Below are 15,839 nucleotides of genomic sequence, written 5' to 3' on the forward strand. Positions count from 1 at the left end.
ATCCATTTCAAGGGAAAAAAAAAAAGATTTAAAAAATACAATCTGTCCCAGAAACGAATCCTTCAATCCTGCACAACCATTGAAGAAAAAAAAAAAATCATGCAAATTGAAACTGTGGTATTTTGTAGTGACTAAATGCAATTATTCCAGTAGAATATATAAGAAACTCGGACTTGGCAGCTGGTAGCACAAAAGAGAACCCAAACTTCACTGGTTTGATTTGAGGAAACACAATTTTACATATGGATATAAGGCTTGCAAACCTCTGTAAAGGGCCTTTATGGAACAAATACAGCATTAAACTCTGATAAACATTGTGTACTGACATGCCCCTTCCTCCCACGTCAGTTTTGTTATTACATTTCTTACTTGCTTGGTAACTACACAGGTGACATAAGCTGATGTTAGTCCAGTGAATGCAATAACAAATCACCTCATGCTTTTAAATTCTGTGTGGTCATTGGTATTAATGTATAATTCCCCAGATGCTCCAACTGTTTTATAGAAGAGTCTAAGTTAGACAGTTTATCCAATTTGTTCTCTTAGCCAATATGACAGTATTCCAAGTAGCCAGTTTTATAGAAATGAATAGAGAAATGTTATCGGTGACTAGTCTAGATTTTGCTATCTTGGAAAAAGCTATACACTTTCAAATTTTAAAAAGCTCTTATAACATTTTTAGAAATTTAATCAAATTTCTTAGGAACAATTGGTGTTCACTTGTTAACCCAATCTCTGTGGTTCTGAGCTGGGTGAGACTTTGAGGAAACAGCTTCCAGGGGGTGACGCCCCAGCTTGCCCCCCATATTAAGGGCCTTCAGTTCAGTAACAAATCTTGAAGAGAGGAAGGGAGATGTGATGTGGCGTTAAGGGCGCTAAGTCCTCCCTTTCTGAGGAGAGTAGAATCAAGTGATTAGTCCTGAAGGCACAGCTGACACCGACGGGCACTGCACTGCTGTTCACAGACTAATTTAGCTCTGAGGTGACAGAAAAGAGTGCGTGCTGTGAGTGCAGACTGCTGTCTGAGGAAGAAAAGGCTGGACAATACCAAATACACCATGCATGATTTCCACACACCTCTCAGGTCAAGCTGGGAAGCAAACAGCAATGTCAGGATTTTGAGGCGGGGGACACACAGAAGGTTTAAATTGAAACATACTGTGTTAAGCGATGAACCTTTTAATATTTTTCTCTGTTCCACTCTCAACATACATGCATTTTTGCCTTCAGAAAATAGAGTCAATAGCTGTGCAGAGTTGAAGAAAAACTTCTTCTGGTGTGCCCTCTGCATTTATCTGTGTAAAAGGAAGAAAGAGAAAGTTAGTAAGAAATGTTTATAAATAAGACCATTTTTAGTAATAAAGATTACCTGCTTATAAGTTGCAGTGCAAAAGTTTAAAACACAGGACTCCAAAACCATGGAGAAAAGAGTAGTTGTTTAAAAACTAGGTGCCTAATTAACATAATGAGATACCACTACACACCTATTAGAATGGGCAAAGTCTAAAACATCATCAAATCCTGGTGAGGGTGGGGAGGCACAGGAATGACGGGAATGCAAAATGTACAGCCACTTGGGAAAACCATTTGTCCACTTCTTACAAATTAAGCATTCTTAGCATATGATCCAACAGTTTGTGCTCCTTGGTACTTATGCGAATGAGCCCACACAAAAACCTGCACACAGGGTTATAGGAGCTTTATTCATGATTGCAAAAAATTGGAAGCAACAGAGATGTCCTTAGGTGAGTGGATAAATAAACTGGTGCATCCAAACAATGGGATATTATTTAGAGCGCAAAAGAAATGGGCTATCAAACCATGAAAAGACATGGAGGAAATGTAAATACATATTACTAAATGAAAGAAGCCAATCTCAAAAGGCTGCATACAATGTAACAACGGAAAAATGACAAAACTATGGAGACGTAGTAAAAATATTGAGAGTTGGGGGGAGAGAGGAATGAGTAAGTGGAACACATGATTTTTATGGTAGTGAAACTATTCTGTGTGGTACTGTAACCATGGATCCACGCTGCTATACCTTTGTCAAAACCCATAGAACATGCCATGCCAAGAGTGAACCCTGGGACTCCCATGGTGGTCCAGTGGCTAAAGACCGTGCTGTCAATGCAGGGGCCCAGCTTTTATCCGTGGTCAGAAAACTAGATCCTGCATGCCACACCTAACTGTCTGCATGCTGCAACGAAGATCTTGCATGCTGCAACTAAGACCCCGTGCAGCCAAATAAAAGTGAGCCCATAATATAAATTCTGTTGAGTGGTAATGATGTGTTGATATAAGTTCATCAGTTATAATGTATGTGCTACTCCTGTGTGGGATGTTTTGTGGGGGTGGGAGTGGGGGGTTGTTTTTCTTGTTGTGCCTTGTGGCTTGCAGGATCTCAGTTCCCTGACTAAGGATTCAACCTGGATCATGGCAGTGAAAACTTGGAATCCTAACTACTAGAACCTCCAGGGAATTCTGTGTAGGATGTTGATAGTGGGAGAGGTTGTGTGTGTTTGAGGCCAGGGAGTATGTACTCAAGTCTTTCCATGACCTTTAACAATAATTTGTTTACCTCAATAGGCTCCTAGTCTTTGCTGTTGTTGTTAGTGCTCAATTTTGCCGTGAACCTGAACTGGCCTAACAACAACAGCAAAGACTAGGAGCCTATTGAGGTAAACAAATTATTGTTAAAGGTCATGGAAAGACTCAAGTTAGTTAAAATGAGATTCTCAGTGTTCTGGAGTGTTTGGGGCAGGGTATGAATAGGGCAGAAGTTGGGGGATAAGAGGGATGAGTGTGGAGAAAGCAAAAGCTGGGACCTCAACTTGCAGGGGTGCTAAATGCTAAGGCAAGTCCTCTTGGAGACTGTTGATACACCAGGACAAGGAGCCAGCTACAGAGGAAGCAGAGGGGAGCTGATTTTCTGGGCATGAAGGCACTACTATCCCTTCCTCTCAAAATTCCCTAAAATTGTGCCAATTGCTGAGGTTTGTCCCACTGCACACATAGTGTCCATAGAAAGTAGAAGCCTGGTGATTGGAATGAGACTCACAGAAGGGTTGGGGGAGTGAGCTTCTTCAGACTTCTTCTCCAGAGGTTCTCATTTGGTGAGTTTGGGCTGGCCTTCTAATCTGCATATTTCATAAGTTTTCCCAATGATCTTGATGTGGGTCATCTTGGCCCACACTTTGAGAAACACTAGATGATTGGTTCAACTCCTGTCTACATTCTTTGTGCAAACTAGTTTCAAAGGAAGGGGGGAGGCTAGAAGAATAGGTTGGGATGGGCTTGTATCTCCATAGATTTGCCTGTTTGGACATTTTATATAAATGGAATCACATAATATGCAGTCTTTTGTGATTTTTCTTTCACTAAGCATGTTTTCAAGGTTCATCCACACTTTGTCCCCTGCCACTGCTTGTTGTCCTGCTGAGCAGTCCTCTAACCCACCTTTTCAAATACTGGGAGGAGGGAAGAGAAAAAGAGACTGTGAATTCACTTTCCTCATCTCCTCTCACCGAGGGTGGGTGAGCAGAGGTAAATCGATAGTACAGGCTTATTATTTACATGATCTGTGACCGTATAGTGCAAGAGGTATCAGGCCTCTGTTCCCCAGGAAGTTCCCTGAGCAGAGACTCTACAACCTTTCAGTACATCCTTCTAAGTTTTCTCTCCTTGTTTCCAATGCTTTGTACCTGGCACAAACACTTCCCAAAGTTCACTCCAATCTCCCCCAGAAGAAGCAGCTAATTACGGATTGACCCCCAAGTCACCTTCTACTGTATTTGCATGTAAGCATTCTCATTATAATTATCTAATCCAGGGATGCCTGTAGAGGGATTTTCAGTTTGGTTACAGCCTCTGCTTCATTTGGACAAACCCTAACTAGTTATAGTTACCCTAACTATATTTTGCAGTTTCCTCTTTATCTGTTCTCCATAATGTCTTGTTGAACTCTCTAGTTGCATTTAACTGACCTAACACGTCCCCATTTCTACGAACTAGTCCTGTAACATTTCCCTCTTCCAACCCACTCTTTTCTAACCAATGCCACCCAGCACTTGTAATCTTACATGCTTTTCTAAATTTTTCATCCTTCCAAAAGAAACTCACGCTTATGTTTCCCACTTCTTGTCTCCTATCTAATACTCATCATGTTTCCTAACACTGATAAGTTATTAGTACAAAAAATTTCTTTTAAAAACACTGATTACGTCCTCTCTTTTTTCCTCCATTTTTTTGTTGATTGATAACCTGCTAATCTGGTATAATGACAGTGTCAAATTCATATAATTTGGTTGACTGTTAACCAGAATTTCTTCTAGACTGATGAAAACACATTTGTTCATTATAACAACATTTCTTTCTATTGTTAACTTTCCCTACTTGTCATCGTAATGAAATAATGGCTCTTCCAACATTTTCAAGTGGTTGCAGTTCACTGTGATGTTCAACTTTTTACTTCTTGGCCAGATATAACCTACCACTATCCCAAATATCTACACAGCCAGCTCTTTGACGACAGGGCCACCACTCAGCATTTGTACCCTCAGAGCTTGACTCTAGAGAGGTAGGCAAAGGAAAGAGAAGTTGAATGAAAGAAAGTGTCCTCTCCAAGTGACACTTTCCACCTCTCCACTGGATCCTCTCCAATGATCTCACTCCTGGGCATATGTTTGGAGAAAACTATTATTCAAAAGAATACATGCACCATAGTGTTCATAGCACTATTTACAATAGTTATGACATGGAGGCAACTTAAAGGTCCATCGACAGATGAATGGATAAAGAAGATGTGGTACATAGATACAATGGAATATTATTTGGCCATCAAAAAGAATGAAATAATGGCACTTGCAGCAACATGGTTGGACCTAGAGATTGTCACAATAAGTGAAGTAAGTCAGAAAAAGACAAATACCATATGGTATTGCTTATTTGTGGAATCTAAAAATAATGACAAATGAACTTATTTACTAAACAGAAATAGAGTAATAGACATAGAAAACAAATTTATGGTTACCAAAGGGAAAAGGCATTGGGGAGGGATAAATTAGGAGTTTGAAATTAAACTATACAAACTACTGGGTGACTCCCTGGTGGCTCAGACCGTAAAGAATCTGCAATGCAAGAGACCCAGGTTCAATCCCTGGGTCGGGAAGATATTCTGGAGAAGGGAATGGCTACCCACTCCAGTACTTGCCTGGAGAATTCTAAGGACAGAGGAGCCTGGCGGGCTACAGTGCATGGGGTTGAAAAAGAGTCAGGCACGACTGAGCAACTAACACTTTTCACTTTTCAGACTACCTTGTGTAAAATAGATAAACAACAAGGACAACTGTATAGCACAGGGTGGTGGTAGTGGCGGTGGTACAGTTGCTAAGTTGTGTCTGACTGGTGACCCCCGGGCCCCCAGGCTCCTTTGTTCATGGGAGTTCTCAGGCAAGTTACTTGAGTGGGTTCCTTCTCCAGGGGATGTTGCCAACCCAGGGATCGAACCCGTGTCCCCTGTATTGCAGGCAGATACTTCACCACTGAGCTACCAGGGAAGCACAGGAGCTGTACTCAATATCTTGTAATAACCTATAATGGAAAAGAATCTTAAGACTATGTATAAATATATATGTATAATGGAATCACTTTGCTGTACACCTGAAACTAACACATCGTAAGTCAACTGCATTTCAATAAAGGTTAAAGAAAAAAGAAAAAGTACCCTCATTTTCCCATTCCTTCTTCCCTTTCTTTACATAAACAGGTTGTTGTAGGGCCAGAAATACACTGTTGGAGTCTATTTTCTGACCCGCAATGTGGACTTTATAGAATGGTATGGGATTCCCCTCTGTAAAAACTGGGCAACTTCGTTTCAGATACAAGGGCTAATGAGAACAAGCATCTGAAGGGCGACACTTGATATTTTCCAATGGAGGGGACTTGGGGGAGGAAGGCATTTCAATGGGATCTTGTCAATCAGGCCAAGGCTGATGTTTGGGGGGAGCTGCGAGCTGGGCTGCAGGAGTGAGTCATGCCCTGGAGCTTTAACTGGACCATTTCCCGTTTCTATTTTCATCCAAAACCTCCCTTCTTCATTTTGCTTTGTGGCTTAAATCCAGGGATTTATTTATTTAATTAAAAAAAAGAAAGCTGCTCATTGCCATCCAGAGTCACGTGCTGTGGTGTGTGCCTCTGTGGAGCCCAAGGACGTGAGGAGATTTCAAGACAAAATCAAATAATCAGGCTTTCTAGATGGAGAAAGCAGCCTTTGACTCCAGTGAGTGGGAAATCTATGAAACTAATCTGAGACCCTCATTAGGCCCCAGAAGCAAAACTCTGAGAATAGAATTTTAGGGCCAATGAGGTGCACACACATATGTGTGTGTGTGTGTGTGTGTGTGCATGTGGGCATGAGCATGTTGGGAAAAGAATGGGTTGGACTTTTATGGAGCGAAAGAGAGCCCAAGTAACAGAGTGGGACGAAAGCCTTCTGTCTACTCTCCAAATCTGTCCTTCAGTTCTTGAGCAATTACCTGGACATTTCCTTAATCTCATCTAATACCCACAAGGGGAGTATTTTACGAGAACAACCAGTGGCTTTTATATTTTCATATGTAACTGTGGAACTCATAGGAAATGGAAAAGAACCAATCTCCTAAGTGCTTTCTAAGCAACAGGAACTATTCTCGGTGCTCACAACTTCAGCAAATTTAAACTAGCTCACAAGGCGCTAGTGTTAAGTCTTTAGTGAACAGATGAAGATCCTGTGTAAACAGCACACTAAACTGTTCAGTGTGAAGAGAGCTTCCTCAGCAATTGTGCAAACTCAAAAATATAGTGTCCTCCCACTTACAGTCAGTTTTCAACATGTCATCAGTGCTGATAATATCAATGTACAGCAACCTTCTTTACCCAGGAAGAGTGAAAGTAAACCCCATGATCTTACCCCAAAGGAGCTCCAGTTCTGAATCAGCTGAGTCAGAATGTACGAGGTTTTCATATCTTTAATTGAAAACCAGGTAAGTGGATTTGCTTGAAGAACTTACCCTTCTTGTTATGAGACTTGATATAAAGTCCTGCAGTTAAGTGACCAATATACAAAAGATTTTTTAAACAAAAAAATTAAAGGCCAGCGAATAGGAGCTATGATTAAATTTCTGAGGTTTCACCTGACTTCTCAAAGGAAAACTAATCAGAGATAATATTTCTGCTCAGCTGTCAGCGGAACAGATCATAAATTAGGAAAGTAGTTATATCACCCTGGGATTGGCACGTTTTGTCTACTCTTTTTCTTTAGTTCTATGAATTTATGAACCATAAAATAGTCAGCTGTTTTAAACACTACCCAGATCGAGTGTTTCTCCTGAATTTTCCCACACTATTCAAAACATTGCTTGAGTTTCATTTTTCATGTATTGGCGCCATGGGGCTCCTGGGACAAACCCAAGCTGCCACTGAGTGGTTTATGCTGATTGTGTGGGCCACGTTCTTCCTCTCTCACCCCATCCTCTGTTCAACCACAGGGATCCCTATCGCCAGAGGGGAGGGGTGCTTAGAACTTGTGCATGTCTGTGGACAATCATCAGATGCGCTTTTGCAAAGTCAGGATCATGAAAAAGGCTGCCCCGGGGAGTTGTCCACTTCATTGATCTGGTCGTGTCACACATTCCTTCTCACTCTCAAGGCCTTAGAAAGAAGGAGGACAATGTACACCTTTACTTTAAGGACAAGCTTAGCAAAAATACAAGGATGATTCATAATCTGCACGTTGATGACTGCTCTCTTCACAGGACTTCCCAGGGTAACAGCAGTCTGCCCATTTAAACTTGTTATTCTCTTTCCTTCCTTCTCCTCCTCCCAATTTTGTCCAAAGTTTACATTTGACTAGCAGATCTTTTCACAGATATGGAAAAAAACCAAACTATCCTTTCTAAAAGTGACCTTTCTAAACAGATCTGATCAGCCATGTCCCTGCATGAAATGACTCTGTGGTTCCCTTCCTTACTTGCAGGACTTAATTCAAACTTCCTTGAAGAAGCTAGGACTACCCAGGATATAGTAGCTACCAGCCACAGGTGGCTTTGGAACACCTGAAATGTGGTCAGTACACCAGAGGAATTAAGTTTTTGATGTTCTGTAATTAAAATTAACTTTAAAAACTAATACTTGACTCAGCCATTGGAAAATTAAAAATATATTTGAACAACTTGAGTATGTGCAATCTACCTTTTCAATTGTAAATTTTATGAAATACAAATACCATTCTAGTATTTCTGATGAAAATTTAGCATGTGAATTGAGATAGGCTTAAGTACCAGATTGTGAAGACAGAGATTAAAAAAAGAATGTAAAACCATCTCAATATTATTTTTTATATTGATTACATGTTAAAATGATAATATTTAGGCTATATTAGGTTAAAGAAAATATATTGTTAAATTAATATGACTTGTTTTTTGTTACTTCTTTTTTTCTTGGTGAATGAGAATACTAGGAAAATGTAAATTACCTACTTGGCCCAGATCATATCTCTACTGGATAATTCCTTCTAGAAAATTTATTGCATAAGGGAGGAATGGGGCCTTCACCTTGCTTTTCAGTCAAGTCTGCCACCACTTTAATCCATCTGTGTGCACTTCGTCCTGTACTAGCATTACTGGGCTCTTTCTCATGTCAGAGCCTTGGTCCCCTCCCTTCCATCTGGCTCTAACTTCTACTCTCCCTTTAGACCCAGCTCAAATGTCTTTTTCTTCCTGAAACTGTTATCTGCCTCTCCAGGCCCAAGTTCTGTGCCTCCAAATACTTGAAACATTTTGTAAATCCTATTATTACGTTTACAACCATGCTGTGGGTGCAGAGTTTCACCCGTCTCTTTTCCTCTCTGAATACCCAGCACTAAGCACCCAACATTTGGACATTGGAGACACCCTGTGAATGTCTGTGGACTCTGGCAAGGACTTGGATGGAACAGCGCCAATTCTCTGCTGGTAGAATCCATGGCAGTGGCTCCTGGGAAGGTTCTCGAGATGGGAGAGAAGGGACTGCCCTGAGTTGGTTAAAACAAAGCCTGGCCATGATGAAAGCAACCAGAGAAAGACAATTAAGACTGTGTTCAGAAGAGAACAAAGGTCTGGCGTTCTCTTCCGCCTGCTGTTCTGGGGGGAGACAAGCTTGCAGTGAGCACAACTCTTTTCAACAGGGCCACAGGGGTGCAGAGAACGCTGGGCTGAATCAAAAGCTCTTTGTGGGAATCTAGTGAAAGCCTGCTGATCAGAAGGGTGGCGGAGGGTAGAAAGAAGATTCTTTCAGGCAGAGTCATAAGGAATGAATTTCTTAAGTCTCTCAGAGACAGACGGGAGATTTATGCCTCATTTGCCAAGCGGGAGGACAGACCCTCAGGGTTCCTCTAAGTCACTCACTCTCTCCTTCATGCACCTTCCTTTCTCCGGGGCCAGTGGGCAGGAGAGAGGGTTGTCTCCAGGTCCAGGTTGCTAGGAGCACTTGAGCAGGGCAGGTCCAGACTGAATGCAAGGAAGTTACAGACTCAGAACTGAGAAGGAAACTCAGCTGAGGTGGGGCCTTGACCAAAGAGGCCAGGCATCCAGGACCGGGGAAATCCCAAAGCTTTTCTATGCTTCAAAGAATTCTCAGTGTAACAGAGAGAGAAAGGGAAATGAGTGGGAAATGAAATATCTATTTTGAAGAAGGCCAGAATAGATATTTTTCCTAAAGAGACATACAGATGGCCAACAGACACATGAAAACATGCTCAGTGTCACCGATCATCAGGGAAATGCAAATCAAGACCACAGTGAGATATCACCTCACACCTGTCAGAATGGCTATTGTCAAAAAGACAAAAAATAACATATTGGTGAGGATGTAGAGAAAACAGAACCCCTGTGCACTGTTGATGGGAATATGAATTGCTACACACACTGTGGAAAATAATATGGATGTATGGATGTTCCTAAAAAATTAACAACAGAGCTACCACGTGATTCTGCATATTTACCCAAAGGGAAAAAAAACCACTAATGGGAAAACATATATGCACAACTATTCACAATAATCAAGATATGGGAGCAACCTAAACATTCATTAGCAGATGAATAGATAAAGACGACGGGTACGTATACACAGTGGAATACCACTCAGCCATAAAAAGAACGACAACACAGATGGATCTAGAGGATACTGTGCTAAGTGAAATAAGTCATGACAGAGACAAACAGAACAAAGGGAAAATAGACTCACAGACAGAGAAAAGATGGGTGGTTGCCAGAAGGGCGGGGAAGGGGGATTGGTGGGCTTGGGAGAAATCGGTGAAGGAGGTTAAGAGGTCTCTGCTTAAAATAGCTCAGCAGTCTCTCATACTAGAAACAAAAGCCTAAATGAGTGTGTTTATTTACTGCATATTTAGTAGTAACCAAACTAATGGCAACCCTCTCCAGTACTCTTGCCTGGAAAATACCATGGACGGAGGAGCCTGATAGGCTTCAGTCCATGGGGTCGCGAAGAGTCAGACACAACTGAGCGACTTCACTTTCACTTTTACTTTCATGCACTGGAGAAGGAAATGGCAACCCACTCCAGTGTTCTTGCCTGGAGAATCCCAGGGATGGCAGAGCCTGGTGGGCTGCCATCTATGGGGTCGCACAGAGTCGGACACGACTGAAGTGACTTAGCAGCAGCAGCAAACTAAATGAGAAATAAACTAGTTGAATAAATTAGATAATATGTTAATATGGAATGTTAGTAACTATTAAAAAAAAACATTTCTGCAACATGTATTGACTTCCAGATGCTTCAGACATGTGTACAGGATGGTAGTATTTTCATGAAATCAGAACTTTCCACCATAGAAGAAGTATGTGTTGATTAATGTCAGAAAGAGGGAGAGGGAGAGAGGTGGCAAGGGGAGGGAGTTCACTTCTTATTGGTAGATGTAGAGAAGTAAAGAAATAAAAAGCAAAACATGATAAATGCAAAGATGGAGAGAGAAATGGTGTTTATAAGAGCACACAGGAGGGACAATTAATGTATATTTTGAGTTTCCCTGGTGGCTCAGATGGTAGAGAACCTGACTACAATGCAGGGGACCTGGGTTTGATCCCTGGTTGGGAAGATCCCCTGGAGAAGGGAATGGCAACCCATTCCAGTATTCTTGCCTGGAGAATTCCATGGACAGAGGAGTCCACAGGGTCACAAAAAGTCTGATACAACTCAAGGACTAATATTTTCACTTTCATTGTTAGTTTAAACAGTATGCAGTATGTAAGAAAACATGGTTGCTATCAATAAGAGCAGAAAGTCATGAAATTAGAACAGGTTTATACTGAAATAGCAACAGCATCAGATGAAAAGAATCAGCTAAGGTAAAAATACAGAAAAACACATGAGAATTAAAATCAATGTTGGTAGCTGGAAAGAAGGAGCAATGGAGTAGAAAATTGAGTTGGGTAATGTGGAAGACAACTTTGGGATTTTTCCTAGAAAGTAGACAGAAAAAAATTGAAAATAATGGAGTGGCTTATAGATAGAAAACTGAGCTGTCTAGTCCAGAAGTCACTGTTGCTACTGAGCCCTTGGAATGTGGTGACCGCAAAATGAGCTGTGTTGCAAGTGTGAAGTACACACCAGATTTCAAAGGCCTGATAAAAAGTGTCACTTGTTTCCTTTTCCTTTTAAAATTATGGCTATTAGAAAATTTAAAATTACACATGTGGCTCACATTAAATTTCTATCGCGTGGCACTGGGGTAGAAGGAAGAGATCTGTGTGTACTTGAGAAAAACTGAAAGAGTGGTACATAAAAAATACTTACAGAAAACATTCTTCAGTTAAAACAAAATTATCATGCCATTGAGGATCAGTGAAAATCAGACCTATATCTGGACACAAGTTTTCACATTAAAACATTTCTTTAAAAATACAAGTTGAAAAAATTTACTTTCAAATTTGTTTTGGCCTTTTCTCCACAACACTAAATGGTTGAAAACAATTGATAGAGAAATATTATGACCTAAATTTGATAGATAAATATTATGGCCTAAATTTTAGATCTAGTGAAATGGTATTTGATGTATAAAACCACCATAATGACACTCCTGGACAGTCATAGAGAGATTGAACTAAAAATTAGTTCAAATTATTTTAGCCAATTGAAAGAAGAATTAAAATGAAGGATTCAAGCACAGAGAATTCAGAGTACACAAGTAATTTGGGGTTTTCCTTGCCTCGTATTAGACTCCAGTCAAGAATCCAATTGATTTAGGGCTATCAAATGGACTGTTATATCCAAGGGATAAAATTTGATCCAATGCTGCCTTCTGCTTCCACTCCTTTCATGGAAGTTCCAGCAATGACATTTCTCATTCTTTATCCCTCAGTTCACAGGAAGTCTCCTGCCAGGTTGGATGACTACCCAGAACAATAAATGCATACAGCTATATTTCAGGACTTACTAAAAATGGCTAAACTATTTATGAAGTTGGGACATTTTAGCAGAAGAGCTGCAGAGCGAATAACTTATTTTCTCCTTTATAAATGCCAAGTTGCCAAGGAAGTGGATTTTCTGCATCTGTTAAGTGCCTGTTTAATGAGTCACTGGCCTCTCTTTTTATTTTCTAAATTGATTAAGACTAATAAATAACCCAGGAACAGATATCATCTATTGTCAGGACTGCTTTCTCTAGGGCTGGGGGACGTTTCTGGGCTTATGATGCCAGGAGCAAAAAGCATATTAAAAGTGAAAAAACAAGAATGTAAGAAAATATATCAAAATGTTTTCTTTGTTTATCAATTTTATCTTTGGGTGGAATAACTCCGGGTTATTTTTATCTTTATGCTCTTAAATTTTCTAGTTTCTTTTTTAAAAGCAGCTTTATCCTTAGCAAAAAGAGAGGTTTTAAATATCAATTTATACACTTTTGTACATGCCACTTGAATAAGCTATTTCTAGAATTTCTCCCAGTTTACAAGATCTTTTCTTCTGGGAATTTCTTGTTTCCCACCCAATTTTCAGGGACAAGTCCCAGGCAATCAGGCAACCATAGTTTTATTAGTCTGATCTTAATTCAAATGCTACCTCCTTAGAGACTTTTCACCCATAACAACCCACTCTGTTTTGTTTTTTCATAGAGTTAATCCTATCAGCAATTATTTTCTTGTCTACTGCTCTTTTTTCAGTGAGGGATTTTTAGTGCTGTGTCTCCAGCACCAAGAATCTGACATGAAGTATGCACTCAATAAACAGCTACCGAACAGATGAAAAAGCCCCATGTGACCCCACCTGCCCGGCCATAGCTGGTAGGACCAGGGACCAGAGAAAGCAAGGCCAGTCAGAATAATTCTCTCTGGAATTTGGACCTGTTGTGGGAACATGAACATGGAAGCTGTATGTTTGCCATATTCTAGCTTCTGGACCAGAGAAAGAGAAAAATCAGGATGCGAGAGAGAAGAAGGGGAAGACAGCTGTGAGGAGCAGAAGGGAGCCTGGTCCCAGAGGCTTCCTGGACCTGTTTCAGCCCTGGTTCGTATCACCTTACAAGTAAGCTCCATGTTTCAGGTTAGGCCAGCTCTTATCTACAATCTCATGAATATACCTGTGGTCAGCATCATGCTTTAAAAATTCATAGCAAAAAGATATGAAGGAAACAATCAGGACTGTTTGCCTCTGAGTTTTGGCACTACCTACTTTTTTGTGTTTTCTAAAACAGAAAAGTATGCATGACTACAAATATATATATGTTGTTTTGTTTTGTTTTTTTCCTGAGATGCATAAGTGATAGACCTAGGGTATTCCAGGAGATCCCATTCTGTCCATTCATTTTATTCTGCTGAAAGGTTTAGCGGTGAAATGACTCACCAAGTTCCCAAAGTGAATACACACCTCAGTGACTCTGGCTTTCTTACACTCAAACCAGGGAGCCTCTGGACAGATACTATGTCATTCACTTTAAAATGCTATATGCATCCTAAGTCACTTCAGTTGTGTCCGACTATTTGTGACCCCATGGACTGTAGCCCACCAGGCTCCTCTGTCCATGGGATTCTCCAGGCAAGAATACTGGAGTGGGTCCTCTGTCCATGGGATCCTCCAGGCAAGAATACTGGCATGGGTCCTCTGTCCATGGGATCCTCCAGGCAAGAATACTGGAGTGGGTTGCCATTTCCTTCTCCAGGAGATCTTCTCGACCCAGTGATCAAACTTCAGTCTCTTATGTCTCCTGCACTGGCAGTCAGGTTCTTTACCACTATTGCCACCTGGGAAGCCCATCAAAATGATTCATTTCAATTATTTTTTCAATTATAAATTCTCTCACTCAAGGTGAAAAAAGCTTTCTCTTATGGGTCAACTCTAGTGAGTTGGGTGAGACTACCTGTACTGCTGTGTCGATAAAGTTTTTTTTTTAAAAGATTTTTTGATGTGGACCATTTTTAAAGTCTATTGAATTAATCACAATATTGCTTCTGTTTTATGTTTTGGGTTTTTGGCTGCGAGCCATGTGGGATCTTAGTTTCCCGACCAAAGATTGACCCTGCACCCCCTGCATAGGCTGACAAGATTCCTTTTTTTTTTTTAACTTAATCCTTTTCCATCTTTTTGTTTATCTATTTATTTTTGGCTGTGCTGGGTCTTTGTTGCTGTGCAGGCTTTTTTCTAGTTGTGGTGAGTGGGGGCTACTTTAGTTGTGGTCCTTGGGCTTATTTATTGTGGTGGCTTCTCGTGCTGGGAGCATGGGCTTGAGGGCTCTTCAGCTTCAGGACCTGCGGCTCCTGGCTTCTAGGACACAGGCTCAATAGTTGTGGTAAACGGGCTTAGCTGCTTGCTCCATGGCATGTGGGATCTTCCCGGATCCCTTGAACCTGTGTCTCCTGCATTGGCAGGTGGATTCTTTATCACTGAGTCACCTGCAGGGAAGCTCTGCAGGCAGATTCTTAACGACTGGGCTGCCAGGGAAGTCCCTGATAAAATTTCTAAGGCAACGTCCAGAATGGATAGGAAAGAAGAACCACAATTGCCTAATGATGTCTACTTTGAGTGCAAGGAGGAAGGGAGTGACATGGACAAAAGTTCTAATTCTTTCTTAGATGCAGCAGAAAGCTGACTTTATTAGAGGGGAAAATGGAAGGTCAGAGGATCCATTTGGATCACATATGCTTCTACCCCTTGGTTTATGTTACAAGAAGTTCTAACTTTTACATCATTATATCATGATGGCATAACAAAGAATAAGGCAGTGGCTCTATAAACTTGGTTTTGTTTTGCTTTTTACTTTTGTTTGAAATTCCATTGCACTTTTCCAGATAGTTGGTGGCAAAAAGGACTGACTATCATTAGGCAGTGGGCTTCCCCGATGGCTCAGGAGGTTAAGAATCCCCCTGCAATGCAGGAGACACACAGGGAATTTGGCTTCTGTCCCTAAGTCAGAAGATCCCCTGGAGTGGGAAATGGCAACCCGCTCCTGTATTCTTGCCTGAAAAATCCCAAGGACAGAACCTGGCAGGCTACCGAGCTGGACATGACCAAGCACACACACACACATCATCAGGCAGTAAAGGTGTCAGGGGCTGGATGGAGAGTAAGCATAAGTGAGCAACACAGGTTAGAGGGAAGTGTTTTTGGAGGGTGGTCTTTTTCTGGGCTGGACTGTTTCTGTGGCTCTAATTCCTAAAGAAATCTCACTGAGCCACTACTGAATGGTCTCACTTGAATCTCGAAGTTCATTCACCACCCCCATGTACTTTAAGAAAACTCTTTACATGATCCAGGAGCCCACCTGGAGGTTAGAGTCCTGCTGTGGGCTCAATTACCAATGAGACAGGGAGAAG

At 41.1% G+C, this 15,839-nt stretch overlaps 1 protein-coding gene across 1 annotated transcript in view; it reads right to left on the bottom strand.

The window, feature by feature from the left end:
• Nucleotides 1-485: 485 nt before the first annotated feature.
• LOC129655240 (adenylate kinase isoenzyme 5) overlaps nucleotides 486-15,839 on the bottom strand; it is a 34,773-nt gene continuing 19,419 nt past the window's right edge. Inside the window, exon 4 of the mRNA XM_055585432.1 lies at nucleotides 486-1,295. Within this exon, the coding sequence (XP_055441407.1) occupies nucleotides 1,227-1,295 (69 nt within the window). The 3' untranslated portion in view covers nucleotides 486-1,226. The remainder of the gene's footprint in view (nucleotides 1,296-15,839) is intronic.

The sequence above is a fragment of the Bubalus kerabau genome, chromosome 6 (assembly GCF_029407905.1).
Source record: "Bubalus kerabau isolate K-KA32 ecotype Philippines breed swamp buffalo chromosome 6, PCC_UOA_SB_1v2, whole genome shotgun sequence".
NCBI classification, from domain to species: domain Eukaryota; kingdom Metazoa; phylum Chordata; class Mammalia; order Artiodactyla; family Bovidae; genus Bubalus; species Bubalus kerabau.